The 26,398-nt window shown below is 16.3% G+C and overlaps 8 protein-coding genes across 8 annotated transcripts in view; 4 read left to right on the top strand and 4 right to left on the bottom strand.

Annotated features, from left to right (window-relative positions):
* The window catches only part of PGAL8A_00393900 (regulator of initiation factor 2, putative), a gene marked incomplete at both ends in the record, with an annotated part of 3,573 nt that extends 3,458 nt beyond the window's left edge, over positions 1–115 (top strand). The window contains one exon of the mRNA XM_028670289.1: positions 35–115. Coding sequence (XP_028527056.1) covers positions 35–115 — 81 coding nt within the window. The remainder of the gene's footprint in view (positions 1–34) is intronic.
* A 249-nt stretch (positions 116–364) lies between these two features.
* On the bottom strand, positions 365–1,144 carry IscA2 (iron-sulfur assembly protein, putative; the record flags this gene model as incomplete). The annotated part of the gene is made up of 1 exon (XM_028670287.1): positions 365–1,144. The coding sequence occupies one exon, from the start codon at positions 1,142–1,144 to the stop codon at positions 365–367; it is 780 nt and encodes a 259-aa protein (XP_028527055.1).
* A 1,722-nt stretch (positions 1,145–2,866) lies between these two features.
* PGAL8A_00393700 (conserved Plasmodium protein, unknown function) lies at positions 2,867–6,307 on the top strand (the record flags this gene model as incomplete). Its single annotated transcript, XM_028670286.1, has 1 exon — positions 2,867–6,307. The coding sequence occupies one exon, from the start codon at positions 2,867–2,869 to the stop codon at positions 6,305–6,307; it is 3,441 nt and encodes a 1,146-aa protein (XP_028527054.1).
* A 321-nt stretch (positions 6,308–6,628) lies between these two features.
* PGAL8A_00393600 (conserved Plasmodium protein, unknown function) lies at positions 6,629–14,821 on the bottom strand (the record flags this gene model as incomplete). The annotated part of the gene is made up of 2 exons (XM_028670285.1): positions 6,629–6,755; positions 6,876–14,821. 2 exons carry the CDS (start codon positions 14,819–14,821, stop codon positions 6,629–6,631), a joined length of 8,073 nt encoding a protein of 2,690 aa, XP_028527053.1.
* A 1,119-nt stretch (positions 14,822–15,940) lies between these two features.
* PGAL8A_00393500 (conserved Plasmodium protein, unknown function) lies at positions 15,941–16,912 on the top strand (the record flags this gene model as incomplete). Its single annotated transcript, XM_028670284.1, has 5 exons — positions 15,941–16,040; positions 16,150–16,353; positions 16,517–16,599; positions 16,676–16,739; positions 16,851–16,912. 5 exons carry the CDS (start codon positions 15,941–15,943, stop codon positions 16,910–16,912), a joined length of 513 nt encoding a protein of 170 aa, XP_028527052.1.
* Positions 16,913–17,286: 374 nt separating this feature from the next.
* Positions 17,287–18,400, bottom strand: PGAL8A_00393400 (40S ribosomal protein S3A, putative; the record flags this gene model as incomplete). The annotated part of the gene is made up of 2 exons (XM_028670283.1): positions 17,287–17,912; positions 18,238–18,400. 2 exons carry the CDS (start codon positions 18,398–18,400, stop codon positions 17,287–17,289), a joined length of 789 nt encoding a protein of 262 aa, XP_028527051.1.
* A 1,420-nt stretch (positions 18,401–19,820) lies between these two features.
* Positions 19,821–20,321, bottom strand: TMA7 (translation machinery-associated protein 7, putative; the record flags this gene model as incomplete). The annotated part of the gene is made up of 3 exons (XM_028670282.1): positions 19,821–19,869; positions 20,099–20,196; positions 20,304–20,321. The coding sequence occupies 3 exons, from the start codon at positions 20,319–20,321 to the stop codon at positions 19,821–19,823; spliced, it is 165 nt and encodes a 54-aa protein (XP_028527050.1).
* A 1,581-nt stretch (positions 20,322–21,902) lies between these two features.
* PGAL8A_00393200 (conserved Plasmodium protein, unknown function) lies at positions 21,903–26,057 on the top strand (the record flags this gene model as incomplete). Its single annotated transcript, XM_028670281.1, has 1 exon — positions 21,903–26,057. The coding sequence occupies one exon, from the start codon at positions 21,903–21,905 to the stop codon at positions 26,055–26,057; it is 4,155 nt and encodes a 1,384-aa protein (XP_028527049.1).
* Positions 26,058–26,398: the final 341 nt, after the last annotated feature.

The raw sequence follows: 26,398 nt of genomic DNA, 5'->3' as shown, positions 1-26,398 counted from the left end.
TTTTATTATTTTTTTTTTTTTTTTTTTTGTTAAGGATTTAAATTATATCAAAGAAGGAGAAATTGATATTGATAATTTGATGGATACTATGAAAAAAGAAAATAACATTCAATAAAAAAAATTTTAAAGCCACAATAAAAAGTGTTTTAAGTTTCAAATAATCATAATAAGATACAAATTTAAGAATATAAATAAAAAAATAAAGGTGAAGGAATACAAATATATGGATATACACATTACAAAAAAAAATATATAAATTTAGACATAATTTTTAAGTCCCGTAGAAAAAATAAAGAAATTTTTTATTTTTTAATTTTTTTTTTTTTTTTTTTTTTAATATATTTTGTTTTTCATTTTTATTTATTTATTGTTTTTTTGAAAAATGAAAACTAGTTCCACAAGGGCAAATAGATGTTATATTTGGATTTTTGAAAATAAATTTTTCTGTTAAATCATCTTTGTAATAATCAAGTATTGTATTGATAACATATAAAACACATTTATTATCAATTACTAGAAGTATGGTTTTGTGATCATCATATATGATTTCATCATCTTTATTAATAGCATTTTTGTCAACAAAATTAAAAGAATGTGTTAACCCATTACATCCTTTAGTAATAAAATATAATTTTAAAACATGATTATTATTTTTATTTTCCTTATTATTATTCTCAATTATTTTTTTTATCTCTTTTTTAGCTTCTTCAGTTATTGTTATTATGCTTTTTTTAATGTTTCTTTTTTTTAATAATTTTTCTAACTTTATTTCATCATCATTTAAAATGGGATATTTATTATTTTTTGATTCACTTTTATTTATTTTTTCTTCCTTGCTTTTATTATTTTCATTAACAAAAACAAATTTATTTAAATCATTTAGAGTATATTTACTTTTCACGTAATTTTTATTTGTTTCAAAAATTTCCTTTTTGTTTTCTATATTTTTACTAGTTTTCTCTAATTTTTGAAGAAGTTCATATTTATTATAAATGTTTAATATATGAAAAATGTTTTTTTTTGAACTTTTATGAAGAAATCTCTTTAATTTATTCCAATGATAAAAATAATTTCTTAAGTTATTGAAAATCAATAATTTAACATTTAAATTGCATTTGAAAGGTTTTGAAAGATTTTTATACATCTTGTAAACATCTTCGTTAACATTCTCGTTTTTTATATTTTTATTTACTTAATCGAAAAAAAAAAAAAAAAAAAAAAAAAAAATTCAACAAATATTATTTTTTGATAAAAGGTAAAAAAAGTTCATTTAGTACAATGAAAAAAAAATAAATTGTAAAAATGTAGATAAAAAAATTCATTTAATTTTTTAATGTAGAACAAAATTTAAAAACCTTAAAAATTTATTTTTAATTTGATGTAGAATAAAAATTACATATTTTTTAAATTTATATTTTATTTTCATTTCTTTTTATTTTATTTTATTTTTTTTTTTTTTTGTATAAAATTAGAATTATATATTTTTATATATAAAAGGTATTAATTTTTTTTTTTTTTTTTTTTTTTTTTTTATTTTCTGTGGTAACAATCTCTTCCAAATATATATATTATAAAAAAAATTTTGTTTTTCTTTTTTTTTAAGACTCTTTTATTTTCTAGAATTTTAATATAATTTTTAAGCTTTTTGTAGATTATTAAATTTTTTTTTCTCATTTTTTTGAATGAAAAGTTTTATGCAATGAAAAAATTGACAAGAATAAATGAAAAGGTATCAAATATGGATTAAAAGTTTTTATTTCAAAATTCTGTATTTAATTATTAATTATATGTAGATTAATTAAATAATTTAAAACTTAATAATATAAAAAAAAGACATCATTTAATAATGTGTAATATTTATAAATTTGTGTATTTTTTTTTTTTTTTTTTTTTAAATTGAAATACCAAAATTTTAAATTTACTTATGTATTACATTATCAAGTTTTAGCATAATTAATCAAAAGAAAATAAATTATAAAGATGACTTGTTATAATATATAGATTAAATACCTTTTTGTTTTTTAAATTAATACAAATTAAAAATAAAATTAAAAACAAAAAACTTGAAAACAAGATATAAATAAAAATACAGATAAAAAAAAAAAAAAGAAAAATTTATATAAATATATGTATAAATATTTCTTTTAAACATCTCTTGATGATATTTTTGAATCATCCTAATGTATAAATTACGATAAATTTAAGTTAAAAAAAAAAAAAAAAGTATTATATTTAAAAATTCTTAAAATGTATGCAATATTATAAAAAAGGAGATTATTGAATTATAATATACTGTCTATTTTTTTTTTTTTTTTTTTTTTTTTTTCCCATTAAAAACAATTTTTAAATGAATTTCTTTTTTAAAAGAACTATGTCTAATTTTTTCTATTCATTAATTTATTTATTTTTTAATAACCTATAACAATAATTAAGTTATTTTTTTTTCTAGAAACATTAGATGCTCAAGGAAAAATGAAAAAAAAAAAATGAGACAAATAATAAAATAAAATTTTAAAACTACATAAAAATACTAAATAATAAATTGAAATAAATAAATTAAATCCTAATTTATTTAAAAATTGCTTAAAGATAACTTTATCTTTTTTTTTTTTTTTTTTTTTTTTAATATTTAATTATAATTAGTATTATTAAAGTGTTCTTATTGATGTAATTGGCTAATATGCATTTTTTTTTTTTTTTTATCATTTTGCTCCTTTATTATTTTACCTTTTATATAAATTTTTTTATTTCTATAGATTTTATTTAAAATATACACTTTATATTCTTATATATATTAATAACATATATTTATATCAATATACAAAATTTTTTTTTTTTTTTTTTCTTTTTTTGTTCCAAATTAAAAATGTATTTAAAAGATGAGAATGATGAGAATAATAAGATAAATATAAATAATTACAAAAACATATTATATAATAAAAAAAAAAATACAGGTCTACTGAATCAACATAATGAATTAGATAAAAGATTAAATTACATAGATAAAAAAGGAAATAAAACTTTAACAAATAATGGTGAAAATAATATGAAATATTCTAATATAAAAGAAAATATAGATAATAATATCTATGAAGAAAATGAAGACGATAGTGATGAGGAGGATGAAGATTATAAAGTAGATGAGGATGAGGAAGAAGAAGAAGAAGACGATTTTGATGTAGATGAATATGATGAAGAAGAAATTGATTTAAATTTTAATTCATATAATAATTATTATTATGAAGCCTATAATGAAGATGATAGTAAGAATGAAATTGATGAGACAATTAAAAATAAAAATAGAGAAGAAAAAATAAATAATGAAGAAAAAATAGACAATAGAATATGTGAAAAATATAATAATTTATTAGCAAATAATAGATTTAGGAAACAGTATGATATGAATATAGAGTTAAATAAAAGAGTAACTAATGTGTATACTGATAAAAGTGATGATAATAAAAGTGCTAGTTGTTATAGTTGCAAAAGTGAAGATAGAATAAAATACGATAATAATATTAATTTAAGAAATAATCATGAAATTAATAGTGAAGATGGTTTTATATATGATGTTCTAGATCGTATTGATGATATTTACTACAAGGAATCAAAATATAAAAATTTAAAAACTGTGAATAATTATAATAATAATGTTTGTATTAACGATTTAAATTTAAATTTAATAAGTGATTATTTAAATGTTGATATATCAGTATTTCATAAAAAAACTACAGTTTTACTATTAGGAAATACACAAAGTGGAAAAAGTTCTTTTATTAACTGGTTTTCAGAAAATTACGTTCAAAATACTAGTTCTATTCATAAACATAATCAAATAACCTATGTAGATATAAAAAATAATTTTAAATTTAACTTTAAAAAATTGAACAATGATAATTATCAATTCGGCTTATTAAGTAAATTTAAAAATAATAATTTTTATGATTCAAATAAAAAAAATTATGAATTATCAAACGAAAATAAGAAAATCATATTTTCGGGAGAAAATTGTGATTATTTATTTAAACCTTTTCAAAAATTAAGAAAGAAAGCTCATAACATTAAAAAATATATATATGGAAAAATTTATTACCAAAACAATTTAACTAAATATATGAATAGAGTTAATTCAGTTTCTTTTATTGATACAAGTGGCATAAATGAAAGTAGTGACGTAGAGTATGATGAAATTATAATGAATTTATCAAAATATGTTGATTTAATATTCATATTTATTGATTCTAATAAATATTCTATAAATACAAGACTACTAAGGATTATAAATTATATAATAGATAATCAAATAAATAAAGTTACCATGTGTTTAACAAGAATTGATCTAATGAAAAAAATTAATCTTTACAGAGTAGTATTTTATCTAACTCAATATTTTCTCAGAAATTTGAATATTTTTAAAATTAATTCTTTGGATGACTATTGCAATTCAGTATATAAAAATAATAATATTATAAGGAGTCATAATAAAGAAAATAGTGGTAAATCTAGAAATAATAAAATAGAAAAAATAAATATTTTTTTTAATAAATCTATTAAATCGTTTCAAAATATACTACTATTTCCTAAATTACTAACCAAAATGATAAGTAATAAAAATATAGATGAAAAAAAGAATACTTTTCTACAAAGTAACAATTATAATAATTATTTTTACGTAAGAGAAGATGAAGAAAAAGAAATAAAAAATAACAGTATGCAATTTAAAGAAAAAAGTAGTAACTCTTTCTTTAATTCCCCAAGAGGCTCTGTGAAATCAAATGAAGGTATTTTTAAAAAAATTATGACAAAAAGCTATAGCTCATTTAAAGAAAAAATAATGAATACTGATTCAATACGCAAAATTAATAGTTCTACTAATAATTGTTACCAAGAGGAATTTAAATATAGAGGTTTTAGTTATAAAGATAACAATGAAAACATTAAAGATATAGTAAATAGCAAATATGAAAAATTAAATAATTCTTTTGATAAATTAAATGAAAATTATAATGAATCAAAACAAATTTACAAAGATAGTGATTATTACTGCTCTAATAAAAGTCACAATTATACAAAAAATAATTCAAATAATTTGTATGAAAAAAAAGTTCATTATGGTGATTGTATAAAAAATTTAAGTATTTTTTTTTTTGTATTAATATATGAAGTTATGACAACTATCTGTAATTTAATTTACACGAGTGTTAATAATTACTTTAATCCTAATGAAACAAAATTTTTAAGCGAAGATAATTTAAGCACTTCAGAAGAGGAAAACAAATCAAAATATAATCATAATAATTCATATAAAATTTTAGAATTTTTAACAATATATTTACCTGAAATTCCTTGTGATTTGTTTAAAAGAGAAAAATGGAAATATGATGAATCTAATTTAAATTATAATAACAATAGAAGAAATAGATTCAGCTGTAATATGCAATATGAAAATAATGATTACAATGAAATCATTAAAACTAATACAAATAATAATAATAACCCTCAAAGAAGGAGCATACCAGTTGATTTTATTCTGTTAGACAAAACAAATAACTACAACAAAAATATAGGTTATGTTAATAATAATAACTTCAGTGGGTTAAATGAAATAACTCGTAATTCAATTATAACTGATAGTGATTTCAATAATAGAAATTCTAATTACGTTTTAGGTAATGAACAAAGAAGCTCCTATTTTGCAAAACCAAAAAATTTTTATCCTTTTGATATAAGTTCCATACGAATGAAGAATGATGATGTAAAAGATTTAAACATGATTCAAGAGTTATTATTTAGAATTGATGAAAGCATAGATTTAAAAACAAATCAGAGTATATATATGCTTAAAAAGGATTTACAAAAAATTCAGGATAGCTGTTTAAAAAAAATTTCTGATAATAACGAGATAATTAAAAAAAATAAATCATTAAGAATTCAAAAAATAAAATTTTATTTTTTCAAATATATGGCTATTCTATTTGGTTTTCTTATCTCTTTACTGAGATATGACTTATTAGTTTATTTTAATTTCATAAAGCCTGAACTGTTATTTAGTATTTTTTCTAAATATTTTCTGTTTTTATCTTCCTATAACAAAAATTCCATTTTTATTACAATAAATATTATATTAATAGTTACTTATTTTATTTTATATTTTAGATATAATAAGAGAAATTATTTTAAATCATTAGATAAAAGTGATTTAAATAAATTAAAAATTATTTTATTGTTTACACAAATAATTTTTGATGAAATAAATCAGTTACATTTGAAACTACTTGGAAAAAAAATAAAAGATGAAAAAAAATAAAAATGTATAAAAAATTTAAAAAATTTAAAAATATGTGTGTAAATAAAATAAAAACACGAAATTTTTTAAATTAGTAAAAAAAAAAAAAAAAAAAAAAAAAAAAAAGAATAATATAGAACAGAAGAGAATAAACTAAAAATAAAAATAAGGTGTAAATAACAAAAAAAAATAAAAAAATAAACTATATATATATACAAATAATTAAAAAAAAAAAATACTAATTTTGATTTTATTTTGAAAAAATTAATGTATTTTTTACATATTTTAAAATTATTTTTCTACAATGAAAAAAAAAAAAAAAAAAAAAAAACTAATATTTTATTAATAAAAGTTACTAATTAACATATGGTAGAACAACAAAATAGAATTTGTACTATAAGTAATTTTTAAGTCGTCAAATATAAATTCTTCTTTTTTATTATTTTGCAAAAAATATTCTACGCTTTCCCTAAAAAGATAAAATATATTTAAATTAAGCAAAATAATTAAAAATAAACTTACAAAAAATGTTATACAATTATATATATATATATATATTACTTCTTATTTATTATATATTTTTCTTTACCTTAAATATAACACTACATTATCATAAGTTAATGTGTCCAATAGAAATATATTTGATAAATCGCTTGTCTTTAAATAATTTTTTAAGGTAGAAAAATAAGAAAAAATTAAATACTTACTTAAATGCATATGTCTTACAAGTATTAAAAGTATTAAATATATAGGTGAATTTATTGAATGTGTATTGGTTTTTTTATTAATTAAATATAAGTTGAAATATATTTTAAATAATTTAAAAAATACATCGTAAGGAAAAAGTGAATGCATAAAATAAGGATAAAAAGATATTATAAAATAAACCAAATAAACATTTATCTGATTAAATAACACTTCTCCCTTTTTTTCATCATCCAAAACATTTAGTTGATAATTTTTTTTATTTTCTTCTCTATATGATTTATAATATTTTTTAATAAGATCAAGAATTTGTTTAGGAATGTAAGAAATAAAAATATTAAATGTGTATTTAGTATCTATGTTATCAGAAAAAATTAAGGAAGTATCTGACATAATATTGAAATTAAAATATTCTTCATTTTCAATTGAATTTAGTTTTTTATATATAAACAGAAAAATTTCAGAGGAATTAAAAGTTTTATATTTATATTTCTGTAAAATAAATATTCTAAGACATAACCATTTTAACAAAAAAGCCTGCTTACATATATTTAAGAAATTACAATCTTTTATCAATTTTTTAATTAATTTATGAAGTTGATTATTAATTCCAATGGAATTTTCTTTTCCTTTTATGAAAATTTTTGGGAAAAAAAAATAAATAAAATTTTTTCTTCTTTCGTAAAAATGTTCTTCATCTGATTTATTTTTTGTAAAACATAAAAATGATCTATAATAAAAAAATTTTAAAATTTTAAAAATCCACAATTTTTTTTTTTTTTTCCTTACATGTTCATTAATTAAATTTATTTTGTTTTTTTCCTGACTTTTAAAGTTTTCCAAATGATCATAAATTTTTTCCGTTTCAGTAGATGATGCACTAAATTTTTCCGAGTGATTTGATGTATTAAAATATTCATCATTATCACTTACTTCTTTTACATATGTATCGATTATTTCAATTTCATTTGTTATATTATGGGAAATTTGCTTCTCTATTTTTCTTTCACTTTTTTCGCTATTTATTTCATTTCCATTAGCTTGGTTTGATATATTTAATTTATCATTAAGGCTTGTTTCTTCAAATTTACATTTATTATAGCCATATATATTTTCATTTAATTCGTCAATATTTATTAATTCTACGCTTTTTGCTTTGTCATCTTTTATATTTGAATGATTTAGTTTATATTTTTCTAAAAACTCATCCACATTTTTTTTTTTTTTTGAAAATTCTAAATATTTTATATTGTTCATATCAATTATAATATTCTTTAAAGGCAAGGTATGTAAAATAATGTTAATAAAACAATAACTCTTAAAAACTAACAATTTTATACTTTTTTTTAAAAAAATAGAATCACTTATATATTTAATGCTATCCATAAATAATGATTGATCATAATTATGAATAGAATATTCTAATTCTTTCTCAATAAAATTTAAAAATGTTCTAATCATATTTTGTTTTTCTTTTTCTATACTGTAAATTTTTTTATTCAAATAAAATTTAAAAAATTCGTGATTAAGTAAAATACTTATGGATGAAATTAAAAAGTCAAATGTTTCATATATACTAATATTTAAAAGAAAGCATATTTTAAATAAATATAAAAAATACAATTTTTCACAAATTTTTACTTTTATTTTGATTATATTATAATTATCATCACATTTACTCAAACTTTTAATTAAAGAACATAAATAAAAGAAAATGTGGAAATTAATTAATCCAAAGTTTTTAGCATTATAAAAAAATTCTGACCAATACAGAATTTTCTCTTTTTTGTAATTTGTTTTTATAATTGTACAGATAATATAATCTAATAATTCATTAATATAAATAATAGAACTATCTTTTTTATTGCTATACTTAAAAACACATAAAATACCTTTATACTTTTCTCTTGTATTTTGATTACTTAAAAATTTATACTTATTTAAGTTATTTACATGACTTACATTATCATTTTTGTTATCATTTATAATTATTTCACTCAAATAATTACTATTATCTTTTCCATTGAATGTTTTTTTATAATCTATATTTTCTTTTTCTGTATTATTTGCATCGTTATCAATTTCATAAAAATGAAATTCCATACAAAAATTATTTTCATTAATAGATTTTGAATTTTCAATTAAGCATTCAATAGTACTATAAACAGTTTTTTCATTGTGAATCATGTAGAATATTATTTTATTTATTTCTTCAACAAAGTAATATATGTTCTTTATTTTTTTCAAAAAATTTAAATTATAGTTATTATCATTAAATAAATCATATTTATCATTTTCTATTTTTTTACACGTTTGTTCCTGATTGTCTTCCTCATTTTCAAATTTTTTTTTTATGTTATCTTTTGGATGTAAACTATTACATTCTCTTTCCTCTATTTCATAAAATTTTTCCTTAAATTCATTTTGATAATTTTTGCTTTCATATAATTCTAAATTAAAATTGTACATAAAAAAGGATGAATTATCAAATTTAAATATTATATCTAAAAATATTTTATCATGATTCAAATTTTTAATATATTTATTTACATTATTAGCTAATAAAGAACATTTAAAATTTTTAATTATACTTCTTTTTATTTTACTATAAAATTTTATTATATATATTTTTTTTTTTAAATAGTTTTCATAGTTTTCCTTTTTAAATTTCAAAAAAATTAAGAACTTATCATCATTATTTTCTCCGTTAAAACAACTCTTTTTTTTTTCTGTTATAAGATTATTATAATTATTTATATTCCTAGTTGTTTTAAAAATATATCTATTCTTTAAAATATAGCAACTTTCATTATTAAAATAATACGCATTTTTTTTATACGTTTTATGAAGAATATTATAATAAAATCGTATATTAAAAATTAAATGAATCAATAAATATAAACTACTGTAATATATATAATTCAATATTTCTGATGTGTATAGGTTGTTCACCATATTTTTTTTAAGTATTTTTATAATTTCTATTTTTTTATAGTTTCCTTTTTGAAATACAAATTTTTTAAAATTAACTAATTCAAAAATTTCTTTGTTAATATTTCTAGGTATATATTTCAAATGATTTTTTAATTCATAATTATATACATCATCAATATTAATATATTCTATTTCATTATCAATATAAAAATTATTTTCTTTTAATAATAATCCTATTAAACAGTGCTTATGAATATAATTACTTATATCACTTAAATTCAGTAATTCTAAGTCTTCAATGATATTACTTTTTTTATCAATAAATGTTAAAAAATTATAAATAGTGAATGTTATTATAACGCTTAAAACTATATTTTCTCTTTTTTTTTCATAAAGATGTAAAATTATTTTATTCAAATAATTTAAAAATATATTAACCATATTAATATCCTTTTTTAATGCATATTCTAAAAATTTATAACAAGAATAAAAATCCAAAGAAGTTTCTCTTTTTTTTTTTTTTTTTTCTTTCTTTAGAAAAAATATATTATAATTTACACTTTTTATTTCATTTAACAATTTTAGCAAAAATTTGACTGTTAAGAAATGAGTTATATTATTTAGATTCATAAATCTTATAATTTTTTGATTTTCTTTTCTAAAATTCTTAAATTTTCTACTATAAACTGATAAGGAACTTGATAAAATTTTATAAATATCATAAGTTTTATAAAAAAATATATTAAAAAAAAAACTTAATTTTATATGAGAGCAATATATTTTAGATAAAACACAGTTACTTATTTTAATTATTTCATGTATATCATACATGATTTTTTCCTTTAAATAGGTACAATCATTACCATTATCTTCATAGTAATTATTTAAAATTTTATCATAGTTAATAATATCATTTTCATTCCTTACATTTTTGGTTTCATTATTTTTCATTTTTTTTGAACATTCATCATTTGTTAAAAACTCATTTTTTCTTTTATTATTTCTTTCAATGTTTTCATATATAAGATTTTCATTTAAACTTTTTAAACCATGTATTTTTATGTTTTCTTTAAAAAAATTTACTGCTTTTTCTTTTTTTAAAATATTATTTTTTATATATTCAATATAGTATATCAATTTATTTTCATGAATTAAATTTAGAAGGTTATTTTGTATAAACAAATTATAAAATAAATTAAAATGAAAATTATTATTTTGATTATTCATATTAATTAAAAAATTTAGATATTTTTTTTCTTCATGAGTCAATAATATTTTGAAATAGTTGTAACCATTTTTTATTTCAAAAATGCAATCCAATAGTGTATCAATATTGATTTTTGCCTTATTTACATCTATGTTAATATTATTAGTTTCATTTTCTTTATGATTATCTAAATTTTCTAGATGTATTTCTTCCACATTTTTAATAGAATCATTAATTGATAAAAATAGAGAATATTTATTTCTTTCTTTAAACTTCCTTAAGTAATGTTTTAGTTTTTTTCTTTTTAGTATATAAAATTTATTATTGTAGAAATAATTGGATAAATTTCTTTTAATCTCCAACTGATTAGAATTTTCAATTGGAGATAAAATAAATGATAAAATATTCTTATTTATATATTCAATATTGCTTATAAAAATTAAAAAACGAATTAATGGTTTACCTATTTTTAAAATATATAACTTTAGGGATTCATTATTCCACAGCTGCAAGAATATTTCCATTGATAAAGTTTTAATTAAAATATATTTTTGGTTATTATATTTATTCATTAAATCAATACATTTAATAAATATATATTGTGTAATTAAAAATGAAGAGCATATATTTAATAAGAAATTTTTTATATATCTTAAAAATAACAATAACAAATGCTTTTTGTGATTTTGAAAACTTTCAATTTTGTCAAAAATTATGCGAAATAATTTAAAATATAAAATATTAAAAAATGTTTTATTTTTATTTTTTTTTGTTGTTTTTTCATTTTTTGTTATAATTGGTAATAACCTTTCTATTAAGTTTACGAAATAAGTCTTCTTTAAGGAATAATTTTTCATTAGATTAATTAACAAAAACAAAAAAAGAATAAGCGTATTTTTATTTAATATTTTTAAAGTTAAATTATAATAGTTTCCATATTCTTCATCATCTTCGTTCATAATTATAATTTTATATAAGAGAAAAAAACATATTTTATTTCTATAATTCTCTGTAATTTGATAAAAATTATTAAAAAAATACAAAAAATTCTTAAAATTTATTGGTAATTCTTCTACAGTTAGTTCACTTTTATCTTTTATTTTATTAAATTTAAACATATTTTCTAAAAATAAAAATTTTTTGTTATGTATTGATATATTTTTATAATTGTTATAGAAAATATTTTTACGAAGATAATAACTAGCGTCATTAAACAGAGATATTTTAAAAATATCAACAATATGTATACTATCTTTTATTGTGTCTATTTTATTGAAGTTATTTAATATGTTCATGTTTTTACATTTTAGAATTATTTTACTCCATTTTTCTTTTATTTCTTCACTTTTTTTAGAATAACTACATATTTCACTCTTCGTTTTATTTTCAGTTTTATTTTTCTTATTATTTTCTTCACATATGTTTTCTTTAAACTTACAAATATTACTCATTTTATTTATTGGTATATTTTTATCTATTGTATTATAATGAGAATTATGTGATCTATTTATTATCTTGTTTTCAACCTTTTCTAAATTTCGCTTAGTATTTATGATCATGTTATTTTCATTAGTATCTTTACATATATTGTGGTTATTGTTGAAAATAGTTTGTTCTTCTAAAATATTCATATTTCTTTTGTTACCTAAATTATAATTCATATTATTTGAATATTCATTTTTATCAATACAAATATTGAAATTATTAGCAGTTCGCGTATTACTATTCTCCATAAATTGCTTATTATTAATTTTAAAACCCTGATTAAAACATTCTTTACTTATGATATTATTTTCTTTTTGATTTTCCTTAGAATATTCATTAGAAAGATAATTCATTTTAGATGAATTATCAGAATTCTTCCTGGTATTAAGAATGTTTCTTAATGTTTCATAATTTTTATTTGCGAATATCTCATTATGCATCATACTCAAATCATTTACACCCTTACTGTTTATATTGTTTAAATATTTAGATAACATTTTTATGATATTTGAATTATTATTTTCAGTATATAATGTTTCATCTTTAAATGAATCTGAATTATTATCTCTATAAGAAAAATTGTTTAAATTTGCCACCAAATCATTACTGTTATTATTATCATTATTAATATTAGTATTATTCACAATTTTCAAATTATTAATTGCATCACTTTTATTTCTACTGAAACTATTATTGTTATTAACTTCCATATCATCATTATACATCTTACTACCTTTTATATTATTTTCACAAAATACTTTTTTGATGTTTCTATTCAATATATTCTTCTTGTGAATATTTATATTAAAATTATTATTAAGTTTGTTATTACTTGAAATTTCTTTATTTTTATTATTATTACCATAATAGTTATTCGTTTCATTTAAACAATTTTTCTCGCTACTAAAAGTGTAATTATTATTATTATTATTATTATTATTATTATTATTATTATCATTATCGTTGTCGTTTGATGTCATTATATTATAATTATAAATATTACTTAAATTATTTTTTTTATTTTCACAATTATCCGAAACAATTTTATTTACAGGCATATTCTTAATTTCAAATTTTTTATATTCCTTATTTCTATTTTTTGTTTCTATCATTTCTTCTTCTGTGTTTTTAGAATTTTTCATAAAAATTAAATGTGGAAACCTACTATTTTTTACACTAGTAGAATTTTCAACATTACTCTTATTTGAAAGAGTTATTTTATTAAATTTCTTTTTATAAGTTAAGTTATTATTATATGTATATTTATTGTTTTTGTTATTTTGGTTTGATTTGTTACAATTATTATCTTCGTTAGAAAAAAAATTGTTCTTAGTATTATTGATATTTTTGTTTATATTATAAAAATTATCATTATCTTTTATTGAATTAGATAAATTAAAATTGGATTCATTTGTTTTATTTTCTATAATGTTCTTCCTATTTTTCTTATTTTTGTTCATATTTTTTGTATCATTTTTTTGTAGGTTGTTGATATTTCTACTTCCCTTATTACTATAATTTTCTTTTTTGCTATAACTATTAAAATTATAATTCGAATTTATATAATTTTCGTTACTCATGTTAGTATTATTAAAATTACTATTAATATTGTCATTGTTATTAAAATTGTTATGATTATTATTATTATTATTATTACTGTTATTACTATTTGTAATATTATTATTATTGTAGTTATTTATAATATGATCATCGTTATTATTATTATTATTATTACTGCTATTATTATTATTACTATTGTTATTATTTCTTTTTCTTTTTTTTTTTTTAATTTTTTGATCTTCAGAATAAGCATTTTGATTTACTTTTTTTGTGTTTTTCATTAAATTATTATAATTATAAAAATTTGACTTCATATAACTATTTTTTAAACTTTCATTTCTAACATTTTTCTTATTTATTTCACCATGTAAGTATTTTTTATATGCATTTTGATTTACATTTACACATATATTTGATCTATTATTAAGTGTACTATCCTTTGTTGTAATATTTCTATTTACATAATTTTTAAAATTTGAATAATTGGAATATTTATTTTTTTCATAATCATCATACATATTCTTTTTTTGTTTATTTTTTTCAAATACGAAAGTAGATTCACTTTCACTTTTATATTTTTCTTTATGAAGATTTTCATTATCATTCGAAATAATAAAATTTGATTTTTCGTTGTTGTCATTCATTATTATAGTATAAAACGCAAATTTTAAACATTTTCCTTAAGTATATAAGGTTAAAACAAAAACATCAAAAATTTATTTGGAATATAAATATAAGTTATGTTGTTTTCTTTTAAGTTTAATCATAAATTATTAAAATTAGAATAATAAATTTTTTAAAATTAGAAAAAACAAGAAATGAAACATCAATATTTTTTAAAAACAAAAATATATCCTTTCAATATTAAATTTCGCTAAATAATTTAAAGTTTTTTTTTTTTTTTTTTTAAAAAAAAAAAATATTAAATATTATGAAGATATGAACATGGATTTTTCATCTTTTATTTTTATAACATTTAAAATTTTTTTTTTTTCAAACATTTTTCATTTAAATACTTATAATTAAGTAATTTTAATTTTCAAAAATAAAAAATAATGTGAAAATATTTTTTATTATTATTATTATTAATTCATACGTTAATTTATACACACAATTTAATCTATTTAAATATTTATATCCTTTAAACATTTATTTTATGTTTTAATATATTTATATATATATATATGTTTATAATATTGTTTGAATTTTTGCAGTACAAATAAATGCAAAATAGGAGCAGAAAAAAAACATATTTTAAAATTTTTTCTAAGATATATTTTTGCATATGTAAAACATATATTTAATGTAAACTTATATTTAAAAAAAAAAAAAAAATAGAAAATAATTTTATGTATTTAAGTTTATAAAATAATAAGATCCTTAAATGAAAAATTATAGAAGTGAAAAAAAAATCCATATTTAGTTTTTTTTTTTATTTTTGTCTAAATAATTTCATTATTTTTTTTTAATACAAAAATTTTAAATAATGAGGTATTTCTTATTACGTAAATATTTTTTTTTTAAAGTAAGAAATAATAAATAATAAATCAATTATTACTCTTTTATGGAAATTATGCAAAAAAAAAAAAAAAAAAAAAAAAATGATTTTACTTTATAAATTAATAAAAACAATATAATTTCTCATATTATTTTTGTAATTTTAGTGATATTTTTTTTTTTTTTTTTCTTATTCTTCAATATATAAAATAATTCTTTCTGTATATTTCTTAAAATTCCTTTTCCTTTAAAAAATACATGTGAAAATGAAATCAGTAATAAGCAAAAATAAAAAAAAGGATGATGAACAATTAATGAAAGCTAAAGAATTAAAAGAAAAAATAGAATCTATGAAAAATGATTTGGGTATTAATTTTATTTTTTATTTAGTTTTTTCTTTTTCTCTTTATTTAATAAAAAAAAAAAAAATGAATAAATAATATTCTGTCTTTTCTTCTGATTTTTCTTTAATTAGTGTCAAAAACAATAATTATGAAAAGTTTAAAAGAACAGAGAGAAAATAAATTAGAAAATATTAAGAAATTAGAAATAGAAAATAAAACTAGTTATGAAAACTTTAAAAATGAATATGAACAAATTTTGAATCAATACAAGAACATTGAAAAGGAAATATATGAAATGTTAAATGATTTAAAAATGTTGTCAGAAAGATCATATAGTGAAATATGTAATAATATTTAAATATTTTATGTTTATGTTTTATTTATTTTTTCTTTCTATACCCTTATATAACATTATTAAAAACCATTTTTAAAATCCTTAAAAAAAAATAGTAGAGCTTAGAAGAGAGAAGGAGATTATTCTTAAAAATAAAAATTTAGTAATAGAAGAAAAGAAAAAAGATCTTCATCATCAGATAGAAGAAGTAGAATGTGAAATTATAAAACATTCACATATGATAAATGTAAAAATTAATATTTCATATAAAGCTAATAAAAAAATATTTATACATTTTTTTATAATTTTTTTTTTTTTTTAAGGACATATTAATTAAAATAAAAGAGATATTTAAAAAAACTCATATTCAATATCAATATGAAGAAGGTCTTAATATATTTCTAAATGAATTATCTTTTATTTTTCTTTTCTTTTCTTTTTTTTTTTTATAGTTTTTATTAATTACTCATTTTTAAACACCATTTTATTTTATAATAGATTTAAAGCCATTATTAATAAGATTGCAAGATATTAATAAAAAAGATGATAAAATAAAGTAAAAATATTCGACTTCCCTTTTTAATAAGAGATTTTCCTATTAATTGTTTAAATTATACATAATTCATATATAAATCCCTTTTATTTAACTATGAGAAAATAAGAAATGTTTTCTAATTGAATATTTTTGAATTAAATTTTTTATTTGTTTTTTTAAAAGATATATATTTCATATATAATATATAATATATTATAAATTTATAAAAAAAAAAAAAAAAAAAAAAGGTGCATTAATAAATTAATTCATAAAAAAATTAAATCTACACACGTATTTAAATTGAATGAATAAATATATAAATATAAAAAAAACATTTAAATGTGCATAATATATATATATTTATAAAATAACATATAAATATATAGGAAAAATAACATTTTAATGTTTAAGTTCAGCCGTCAAAATGTTGGTTGCTTCTTTTGATTCTGGTAAAGCTTTAACATTTTTTCCTGAATCTTCTTTTGGTTCCGTGTGCAATTCCATCAGTTTAGAAATATCTAATTTAGGTTTTTTTAAAATTTTAACTTTTCTAATTAAAACATTTTGTAATGGAAATATTTTCTTACATTGTTTTTCAATTTCTTTTCCTATAGATTCTGGTATGAATTTTTTTACTAAATCTTTTAATAAAACTTTGCTAGCTTCTGCATTCATAATATCTACCATCTTTTTTCTAATTTTTTTTATTTGGCTAGTTTGAGCGTAGCAAGTTGTTTTTGTCTGATTTTGTCTTTTCTTTGTAAAGGCAATACAAAACATTCTTAAATGATAATTATCAATAGTTTTTACATCAGTAAATCCCTCTATTAATGTATATCCTTTTCTAATTAACGAGCATAACTTATCTCTTGTTATACTTAAACCACAGAAATCAGTATAACAATCTCTATTAATAATATGTTCACAACTCAATTTTATTTTTTTATGTGCTTGATCTTCATCATTATTTAAATCAGCTAAATTGACTTCATATATTCTTCCTCTTAAGCTATCCGTTGCTAATTCTATATTTCAGAGAAAAATTTAAATAAAAAATATTCATATAATATATAAAAAGATATATAATAATTACTAGTTGTGTGAATATAAAAATTAAATAAATAAGTAAAAGATATTGTTGATTAATACAAACTTAAAAACAAATATATATATACTAATAAAGGATTTCTCATAATATTTAACATAAAAAAAAAAAAAATTAATGAATTATAAAGGATTATAATTAAAAAAAAAAAAAAAAAAAAAACAAAAAATATATAAATAGAATAAAAACAAAAAAAAAAATACATTAAAAAATTAAGATATTTTTTTTTGAAACTTTTCACTTACTTTTTCCAATAGTTTTTGTTACTAATGTTTTTCCAAAATTTCTTACTAAAAACATTTTGGGAGCTTTAAGATCATACCATTCCTTTTTTGTAAAAACATCAGTAACTTTTTTTTTTCCTCCTTTTTTTCCCTTTGATGTTCTTTTATTTTTTCCTACTGCCATTTTTTCAATTAATGTTATTTAAATATATCAAAATAAAAAATAAAATACAATAATATAAATGATATTTTAAAATTGTAAAATTTTTTAAATATTTTTAAGGTTTCTTATTTTTGTATATTTCAATTTGATGAAATTTTGTTCATTTCCTTTTTTGTTGTACCATTATTATTTTTATATGTTCATTTTTTAATGAATTTTTTTATAAAAAATTTTATGAATTTCTTGTAATATTTAATTATTTTTTTGTTCTTTTTTTTACGCACTGATAATTTTTTTTAATATAATTTTTTTTTTTTTTTTAGTATTTTTGTAGTGATAAAGGGGTATATTAGTTATATTCATTTATATATATATATATAAATAGAATATTAAATATAGCATTCACATGTATGATGTAGAAAAAAAATATATTTAATAAAAATATATTTTAATTTAGTGTGGAATATTTAAAAATTTACATATATATATATATATATATATATATATATATATATATATATATATATATATTTGTGTAATTATACAAAAATTATAAATAATTATTAAATTTTTAAATAAATAAAAAATAAACAAATAAATAAGTAAAGAAAAAATGGCCAATATATATATATATATATATATATATATATATATATATATAGAACTATAAAAATTACCCAATTTTTTTTAGTATTAAAAATATATGCAATAAAGATATGATAATTTTTAATTTTTTATTATATTAAGATTAAATAATGAAATATTAATAAAAAAAGAGATAACTTAAAGAGAGGAAAATAATTTTATAAATATGTTATTTTTTGTATAATTTCCTTATCATTACTTTAAGATAATGAAATATAAATGATACAATTTATTATTAATTTATTTTATATATAATATTATTAAATTTTTGTATGTTATTTTAATTCATTTTTATGAATATTTTTTCGTTAATATTTTTTTTCATTTTAAATGGCCTTTTTGTATGAAATATATTTTATAAAGTAGTAGATGTTTTATATTTTATATTTTAAAAATGAACTGCAACAGTATACAAAAAATTTCTTTTTCTATTTTAATTTCCTTAAAATATTTCTTTTTTATGTTTATATTTCATTTTTAACATTAAAAAGTTATTTTTTTTTCTATTTTTAAATTATATTTTTACTAGTTTTCATGCGAATAAATTACATATTAAAATTGAACGGAAAATATGTAAAATAAAAAAAAAAAGTATACTAAACTATAAATATAGATTGAATGAAAAAAAAAAAAAAAAAAGTGCACATTATTTATTCTTTTACTTTTTTATAAATATTTTTTTTATAGTTATTCTTTTTTAATGTTCCATTATTTAAAAAAATGACTTGATTTAATAAAAACATTGATATTTTCAAAAAATATTTTCCTTTTTTTTATAGCTGTCAAATAATTTCAATTATTTTTTTTTTGCTTTTAATAACTTTTGTTTAGCTTCTTCCTCAGCTCTGCATAATTAACAACAAAAAAAAAAAAAAAAAAAGAGTGTATAATAACATTATCTTACATTAATTTAAAAATAAAAATGTCCATTATTATTAATTTAAAAATTTATAAAATATATTTATGCTTTATTATTTAATTATTTCATAGAAATCTTTTAAAAGGTATATGCATAAATGTACTTTTAATTTTCTATATAATATAAAAACATTATTATCTCCTCTTTTTTTTTACTTTTTTTTCTCTGCCATTTCTTTTTTAAATGATTTTTCTTCTTCTGTTATTTCTGTTGTTCCCTTTTTTGGAGCTTTCAGTGGCTTTTTTTTTCCTCCCTATAAATTCATTATCATAAAAAATATTTAAATTTAGTCTTTTTTTTTTTTTTTTTTTTTTATATTTTTTTATTCACATAAATACATTAATTATAATAAAAATTAACCTGAACATTTAATGGCATTTTCAATGAATTATCAAATAAATTTAAAATACGGAATTTTTCTTTTTTTAATGTTTTTTAAAAAATTATATTCCTTTCGTTAAGATATAAATAAAATTTTAATGAAATAACTTCTTTTAAAATTAAAATCAGTTTTATTAAATAAAAGTTTTACTTTATTTAAATGTAACGTTTTAGTGAAAAATAATCTTTTATTAAATAATTTATATAAATATTTTTAAAATAATTTATTAAAACTTATTTGAAAACCATTTTTTTCAAAATTATATATAAAAAATACCCAAAAAAAAAAAAAAAAAAAAAAAAAAAAAAATATATAATTTAATGCATATATATTTATTATATTAACTTTTAATTTCTATTTTTATTTTTTACTATTTTTTTTTTTTTTTTTTATTATTATAGATAAATTATAAGATAATTTATATAAATGTTTAAATATACTAGAAGTTTTGTTTATAATAAATTTTATTTTTTTTTTTTTTTTTTGAAAGTGAATAATATATATCATTCCTTAAAATATTTAAGATAAGGAAAAAAAAGGAAAAATGAAAATAAAAGATGTAAATGAAAATTTTAATTTAAAAGAACATATTAAAGTATTTTTATTAGTCTAAAAACTTAATTTATTATAATTATTTAGAACAGTTAAAATATGTTTGTATAATAGACAGCAAAAGTAATATTTCCAATTTAAATATTTTTAAGAAAAAAAAAAAAAAACAATTACATAATAATTTAAAATATATATATATTAAGGAAAAGTATATTATACATATATATATATATATTTATATGTACATATAATAAATGAGTTGTTCGTATTAAATGTATATGTTTAATTTTCTATTTATTAAAAGGTAACATATTACTATATAATATTTTATTGATTTGTTATTATAAAATTGAGTTTTAAATTTATAGAAGTAAATAAAACTAATTTTAAATATAACTAAAAACTTTTTTTTTTTTTTTGTTTTATTTTATTTTTTTTTTAGTCATATATTTTATTTTTTTTTTGTTATTGTTTTAAAATTCCAAATGTATTAAAAAAATATTATAAAATTCACCTTTTTTCTACAACTTAATCATTTTAATTTTATGCTTAATTTATTATGAATACATTTTATATTTTTTCTAGTAGATAAAAAAGAAAATAATTATAATTAAATTATTTTATCTACAATGTTATAGAAGATAAGGAAAATAAATATATATTATTTGAATCTAAAATAGTTACACAAAAAATAATGTGTACTTATCTATTTTCATAAAATTGATTTTTACTTAATTTTAAAATATAACTGTTAAATAAGTGCAAAAAAAAAAAAAAAAAAAAAAAATTAGGATATATTTTTTTTTTTTTTATAATTTTCTTTTAATATATTTAATTTTACTTTTATAAGTTTTTCATATGATTATTTTTATTTTTTGATTCAAAAAAAAAAAAAAAAAAAAAAAAAAAATTNTTTTTTTTTTTTTTTTTTTTCAAAAAAATTGATGATTTTTTTTTTTTTTTTTTTTTTTTTTTTTTCTTTGTAAATATAAATGGATGTATAATATAAAAGTCTAAATTATAATATGAAAGTTCCTTTAAAAAAAAAAAGGGAAAAAGGCTATTACAGCTGCTTAGATTTTGATATTTTGTATAAAAAAAAAAAAAAAATTAAATTAAAATATTCAGTAAATAGGGATAAAAATTTTAGTGATACAGAATTATTTGATAAAAAAAAATTTTATATAAAAAAAAGAAATGGATATGTATATAAACAGAAGCATTTCATTAAGAATAATAAAGATGATAAAAAATTATATTTGTTTAACAATGTAGCGATTTACAAAAATTATTTTAATAAATATTGTAAAAAAAATGATGAAAAATTAGAGAATTTAAAGAAAATTTTAAAAATTTATGAAAATGTAACAACTAATGAAAAAAAAAAACTTTATGAATTAATAAAGTTTTTTTCTTTTACTCAAGGTGGTTTTCAAAATAACAAATTAAGACAAAAGCTTTGGTTATTATTACTAGGATTTAATATAAATTTATCAAAAGAAAAAAATTATAATGATCATCCTATATCAATATTGTGTAGAAAAAAAAAAAAAAAATTTAAATATATTAATTCTCTTAAATACTTTAAATTAAAGTGGATTAACGATGAAGAAAAAAATAAAAGTGATTTATATAAGTTTAATTCAAAAAAGATAAAATCATTAGATATACAAAACAAAAAAAATATTTATTTCTATAATACAGATAAAAAAGAAAAAAAAAAAATTTTTAATAATGACATGAAATATAACGAGGAGATACATAATTTGAGAAGAAAAAATAGAGATAAAAAACATTGTAATTATAATATATATAGAAATGAAGAAGAAAATGGAAATAAATCAAATAATGATGCAAAAAATAATGATATTATTCATAATAAAGAAAAATTAAGGATTTCTAAAAATAACAATGTAATTTCATTAAATGAAATAAAGGATAATAGGAAGCATAAAATAATAAAAAGGAAATCATTAAATAAATATAAAGGCAATGGAAATAATTATGGAGAAGAATTATTTCGTTTTTCAGTAAAATCTTCTTCATCATCTTCAAAATCTACTATTTCTTCATCATCATATTTTAATCCATTTTCTTTTCAATTATCATCTTTAGGGAATTCAACTTTAGATTTTTATTCTTCATCTACATCATCTTATACTTCATCAACATCATCTTATTCTTCATCTTCTTTATCATCTTCATTCTCCAGATCTTCTAATAGCATTAATATAACACAAAATTCAGGAAGCAAAAAAAAAAAATCTCCACTTCATTTTTTTTCTTATTGTAATGAAGGAAAAATTATTCCTAATAAAAATTCAAATGTATATAATTTTCCCATTCTTAATAAAAAAAGAAAAAGAAACGAAAAGATGAATAAGAAAAATATCTCAGAATTAGATAAAAAGTTGAAAAAAAGTATTCATGAAAAATTTTGGAAAATAATAAATTATTTAATAAACATTGATAAGGAAAAAAATAAAGGTATATGTAATAAGAAGAAAAATAAAAAATTTATAATTAAGCTGCTGAAAATAATTTATAATAATTTATTAGAAATAGATTTATATATAGTGGATTTTATCACCAGAAAAGATCATTCAAAATGTAAAAAAGATATTTTCTCATATTTAAAGTATAATATTAAACATAATTATAATTTAAATTCAAATTTAAGAAAATGGATAATTGATAGTGTCCTACTTGATGAAAATGAACGAATTCAAGTAAAAAAGGATGTTAAAAGAAGTGTTAATACATGGAATGTTCATAAAAATAATATATTTGAAATAAAAAAAAAATATCAATATATATTAAAAAATATTATATGTAGTATTTTATATAAGCACTCAAATAAAATATATTATGCACAAGGTGTTCATGATGTTTGTCTTGTTTTTATAACTTTGTATTTTCATAAGTTTTTTTTAAGATATAAAAAATATGTATTCTTAGAACGTTTTATTTCAAAATATGTAGTAAATAAAATATGCAATAAAATTTTTTCAAAGAAGTATAAAAATAATAGAGATTATTTTATTAGTTATCCTGAAAAAGAAACAAACGAATATAATGGAAATTTTTTTTTATTTAAAGAAAATTTTGATAATAATAGTATATATTGCAATCAAAAAAAATTAAAAAAAAATAAATCAAATGATAATAAATATGATGAATATAATGAAAGTTTTAATTCATTATCGAAAACAGAAAATTTTATTAATAATAATAGTAATTATGTAAAAAAAAAAAAAAAAAAAAAGTTGAATTATGGTTTATTTCAAAATATTATTTATAATATGTTTGTGATGGAAGAAAAATATATTGAGAAAATTTGTTTGATTAAAAACATAAATTTAGAAAAATATATAGAATATAAAAAAAAAAAAGAGAAAAAAGAATACATAGTTTATTTGTTATGTGAAAGATTCCTTTTATTTTATATGATTGATTATTTAACTTTATCATTAGATGTTTCCATTAAAAATACATTTAAAAGTATTGGCTTATTATTAAAATACTTAGATAAAGAGGTATATGATGTTTTTTGTTTATTGCAAAAAGAGCAAGAATATGAAAATACAAAACATAATAAAAAGTCTATAAGCAAATCAGAAAATTATGAAAATTCTCTTAAATTAAATGGTAGCGAGTTTTTTTTTTGTCTAAGTTGGGTAGTTACGTATTATTCTCATGTATTTACAGAATTTGATAAATTAGCTAGGATTTTTGATACATTATTATCAAACAATGGGATTTTTATTATATATTTTACAGGTTCTATTATTTTATATAAAAAAGCTGAATTGTTACAAATAGCAAATAAAAGAAAAAGGCATCAATGTTATAATAATTTATATTCAGAAACTCATTATATTTTTCAAAATATGAAATGGAAAGATATAAATGTTGAAGATATTATAAAAAAAACATATTATTATATGAATTATAAACTACCATTTAATTCATTTTTAAAAAAAATCAAAAAAAATATATCATTTCCCCCTTTTTCTCCTATATATAGTTATCCATTTATTTTGCATCATTTTAATTATAAAACAAAACAAGAAGAATTAATGAATCAAACGGTTGAAAAATCTCTTTTGAATTTTTATACATATAATAATGTAAGAAATGAAATAAAATATCAAAATGAAGAAGACACCAATGGTGTTTTATATTGTGAAAATGGCATACAGAATACTAATCTAAAATACAGTGATAGTATGAATAATTTTGATAAAAAATTTAAGCAAAATTTAAATATAACAAATTATAGAAACAACAATATCAGTAGTATCGTTAGTTACAATTCAAATTGTATAAATAGTAAATTTATTAATGATTTTGAGAAAAAAGGTTATTTTACTGATTCGTATAATTTTAACATATATAATAATAATATTGAATCATATAATGAGTATATTAATAATATCTTAAATAAGAAAGATTCAAATGAATTATATAATAAAGACTATTACAACCTGAAAAAAAATAAATATAATAAAGATGATAATATTTATTTACATTATCCATATTCTATTTTGTGTAATAATTTAGACATAAATAATAAAATTATAAAGAAACATTTACTCGTTGAAAATTTTTTTGAATATGTATTTTATGATTTTATTGTAAATTATGAATTTATATGTAATAAATATAATATAAAATCAAAAAAAAAATATTATATCATTCAGTATGCTAATGTAAAAAGTAAAAAAGATTATATAATTGAAAAAAGAAAAAGAGAAATACAGAAAAAAAAATTTGAAAAAATTTTTCATAAGATGGCAAAACATATTATGTTTCTATGTATACAAAAATGTGGTATTCAAAAAGATAAATTTATTTATTTAAATTTTGCAACAAAAAAAAAAAATATATTACCACTTGGTAATTTTAAAGTTAAAAAGAATAGTAAAAGAATAATAGGCATTATTCCACCTATTTATAAATACATAATAGAAAACTCTAATGTAAATAAGAATGTTGTCTCTTATAAAAAAATTAAGTTAAATACATTTAAAACAACAAAAGAAGGTAAAAAAAAAAAAAATTTTGAACATATATTATATATTGTCAAAACTTCTTTTTATAATTGCTCATATGTAAATTTTTTTTTGCTTTTTTTTTTATTATCATTAATTTCATCTATTTTTTACTATCACCGATAGAGAAGAAGAAAAATAAAATATATTTATATATTTTATTTTTTTGTTTTTTTTTTTTTTTTTTTATATGATTATTAAATTATTTAAAGGAATAATTAATATGTATATTTTATTCTCCCATTAAATGATAATAATAATAATGAAACATTTATGTATTAATATTTTCATTTTTGTTTTGTTTTATTTACAACTTATTTCTTTTTTTCTCATATTTTTGATTTTAAAAATATATAATTTAAAAATTTATTCTTATGAATTAAAAATAAATTTATTGAATTAATATTAGCTTTTTTTTTTTTTTTTTTTTTCCTTTATTTTGTAATTTTTTTTTTTTTTTTTTTTAC

Source organism: Plasmodium gallinaceum (genome assembly GCF_900005855.1).
Source record: "Plasmodium gallinaceum strain 8A genome assembly, contig: PGAL8A_v1_108, whole genome shotgun sequence".
In the NCBI taxonomy this organism is placed as follows: Eukaryota; Apicomplexa; class Aconoidasida; order Haemosporida; family Plasmodiidae; genus Plasmodium; species Plasmodium gallinaceum.
The sequence above is the reverse complement of the archived record's forward strand: the minus strand, read 5'-3'. Positions and strand labels throughout refer to the sequence as shown.